Here is a 3,224-nt window from a genome sequence, read left to right as displayed (position 1 = left end):
TTTCGATTTCGCTAAATATATGGCGTCATCAGAATAAATAAACCAAAAGAATATGTTTTTATAAAAAAAATGGAACCAAAAATAGAAACAAAAAATGTTTATTTTACGTCATATGACGTACGTAATCTTAGCGCGTGTGCACGCGCCATTTACACGCGCTAAATAGATGGCGTCATTCGAATTTCTCTGACGTCACTAGACATAGCTTTAATAGTATAATATTCCTCGCGACTCTTTCACGCGCTCCGAAACTTAAAAATAAGAAAAAAAAGAAACGTTAAAACCAGAAGTGACTTTATCGGAAGACATTGATTTATTTCCTGACTATTTTCATTCTACTTGGACCACACTATAGCGATTAATTACGAAAATGAACACCAACTGGACAGTGTCGGATAAAGAGTCGTCACCTTTAGTAAACACGTAAGTTATACAAACTTTTCTTAGAATTGTAACTCCCTCCTACTAGGCCTACCATAGAACGGACTTCGGTAAAACTTATTAATCTAAGCTACTATGTTTTCTTCGTGGTGGAAGTTTGAATTAATAATAATTTGGCTATAGCCAATCCAAAGTAGATGTATTCGAACCTTTCCATTTCGGAGTGCTGGCTTTATATTTGACTTACAAACACGCGTTTGGTTAATTTGACTAACTAACGTTAATATTGGGCCACTAATTTAATTTAGAATTTCTTAAATTAACACAATGCTGGCAGCGGGAATTAGGTCTTTGCCCAAAAGCGAAAGAATGGGCTCTAAGTAACTAAAAATTAACTTTTCCGCAACTCTATAAATGAGAAATCAGTTTGGGGCTTCTACAAGACAGGCCAAAATCCTCTGGGGAAACTTGCAGGCTTTGGTGTGGTCTGTACACAATATAGCTAAGTTTAGAGTCCAACTAGTTTTCGCTGCACGTTATGTAGTTGGAACAACCGCTATAAACTTAAACTCCACCAAAACTATAATTAATGATGAAAAGTTCAATGAGTTTCTTTTATTATACAGGACACCAAAACACCAATTGAAATATGAAGACCCTCAAGATGGAAACCAAAGGAAATCCAGAAAAGGTAAGTCTAAATTAATTAGTTTAACCAGACTCACAAGATTGATTCAGAAAGAAGACAAAAGTGTAGAGAAAAGCGAAATTAACCAGCGCAGCAACATTCCGTTGATCCTGGCCACATGGGCGAGAAGGGACTTTGGAACCGTCTCGTCGCGTACACCCGTGGACGATCAGCCCCAACGAACGTAATAAGACACTATCTAAAATGCCACGCGAGATCTTGATCAATAGTTTTGACCTTTTCATTTATTATATAGGACACAAAAACAGCAGTCGAAGGATGAGGACACTCAACATGAAAAACCAAGGAAATCAAGAAAAGGTAAGTGTAAATCTATATTAACCAGCTTCGCAAGAATTTTTCAGATGGGAGAGGAAAGCGATATGATCAAATTATTGGACTCGGAAGAATCAATCTCTTTGGACAGGCCTGAGGAAGACCAACCCTAGAGGACGTAATAACCACCTCTTCAGTTTTAAAGGCCTCGAAACATTAATTAAACCAGATTTATTTTTCGAAAGGACATTAAAGGACTTTCCTAAAGATCAGCAAAAGTGGTTCACGCCGCTCACGCGAAGTAGTAAAGCCAACAGATGCCAAATGAAGGTGGCTGAGCAAATTTAAAAACAAATCAGACTTCGAAATGGAAAGTTAGAAAAATTGTAGAAAGGCCGTGAATTACAAAATTTGATATCTTTTGGACCCTTTGGAACAAATATCAAAATTGTTTTCGGGAGCTTTCAGACCGTGGTCCTTCGTCAGCCGTTACATCATTAAAACAGGAACGATGTAACGGCTGACGAAGGGCCACGGTCTGAAAGCTCCCGAAAATTTTAATACATAAATTTTATATCCATGAAGTATCAGCTCCTTTGATATTTATTTATTTTTAAAGTTTAAATTTACCATGGATCGAAATTTTAACATTTATAATCAAAATTGTTTTTCTTAAAGATAATCTGACTAACTGTATAAATTTTAAACGTAAATATATATTCTTATTATGTTTTTTATCTCAAGCCTTACTTGGTGTTTCGTATTAATAAAGGTTTTCATTTAAATTTGTTAATTTATAGTGCATTCAATAAACATACTTTCTTAAATAGCAACTTCAGGAACAAATATCAAAATTGTTTTTCTTAAAGATAATATAAATAACTGTGCTTTATGTTTTACATGTATATATCGTTGAAGCCATAATTACCATAACTTAGTATTAAGTAGTTAAGTATTAATATTTAATTTAATTTTAATGTATTATTATATTGAGTGCATTTTGATAAACAATATTATCTTAGATAACAACTTCAGGAACAAATATCAAAATTGCTTTTCTTAAAGATAGAATTAAACGTTATTAAAGTTTAACATGTATATTTGTTGACGCTATAGTTACCATAACCCTTACTTAGTATTTAGTAGCTTAGTATTAATATTTGTTTTGATCCTAATGTTTTATTATATAGAGTGCATTTTGATAAACATTATTATCTTAGATAAAAACTTTATGAAGGATTATTAAAATTGTTTTTTCTGAACCAAAACAGTTAAAAATTTTATATTATGTTAAATTTCCCTGAAGTCTTCCTTTTTAAAAAACAGTCCTTTTAATCGCTTTACGCGCTTTTTTAAATGTTTCTCAAATTATTATCTATTTGTATTTGTACCGTGTTTGTTTTTAAATAAAGTTTAGTATTCCCTGAACAGTTTGTTTTTATTTCGCCGAGACTGTTAATTGACACTGTCGTTGGTGGTGGTGAATACCCCGCTGCGCTAGCTCCCAAAGGTACTCCGCGAAAAGTCGATTGCGCATCAACGGCACTCGATAAAAAATTAATTGGTCCGTAGAAATTTAATTGATACGTCGTTTGATTGGTATTAATTCCCTCCGTCTATCCGTGCCGTAGCAGCGCCGTTGCTACTATTCAAAGGGTGTTGACTTTTTCTGGGAGAGCTAACTAATTACTTGGATTGAAAATTTAATTTTCAACCCGAAGAGTTACACGGACTGAAACATATAGACTCTTCGCACGCACACGCTTATACTACTAAAAATAACTTGACCAATTTTAACTAAACAAAAAAACTTTATTTCTTATTCTCCCTCCGCCAGGGAGTCCTTCTCGCACGAAGGAGCTCTTCTCGCTTTTTATTT

General features: G+C 34.0%; 1 protein-coding gene across 4 annotated transcripts; it reads left to right on the top strand.

The window, feature by feature from the left end:
* The first annotated feature begins 312 nt into the window (after positions 1 to 312).
* Positions 313 to 1,736, top strand: LOC149944159 (uncharacterized). 4 transcript variants are annotated; one of them, XM_090175772.1, is made up of 5 exons: positions 313 to 423; positions 1,008 to 1,072; positions 1,139 to 1,253; positions 1,326 to 1,523; positions 1,591 to 1,736. In XM_090175772.1, exons 1-4 carry the CDS (start codon positions 371 to 373, stop codon positions 1,516 to 1,518), a joined length of 426 nt encoding a protein of 141 aa, XP_090031898.1. In that variant the 5' UTR covers positions 313 to 370; the 3' UTR covers positions 1,519 to 1,523; positions 1,591 to 1,736. The 4 variants fall into 4 exon arrangements, with proteins under 4 accessions (XP_090031898.1, XP_090031897.1, XP_090031896.1 ...); XM_090175771.1 differs by having other exon boundaries at positions 1,008 to 1,253; positions 1,601 to 1,736; XM_090175770.1 differs by having other exon boundaries at positions 1,008 to 1,253.
* The last annotated feature ends 1,488 nt before the right edge of the window (positions 1,737 to 3,224 follow it).

The sequence above is a fragment of the Leiobunum rupestre genome, chromosome 5 (assembly GCF_980474605.1).
Source record: "Leiobunum rupestre chromosome 5, qqLeiRupe1.1.hap1, whole genome shotgun sequence".
Classification (NCBI taxonomy): Eukaryota; Metazoa; Arthropoda; class Arachnida; order Opiliones; family Sclerosomatidae; genus Leiobunum; species Leiobunum rupestre.
Note: the sequence above shows the minus strand (reverse complement) of the source record. Positions and strands in the feature narration are given on the sequence as shown.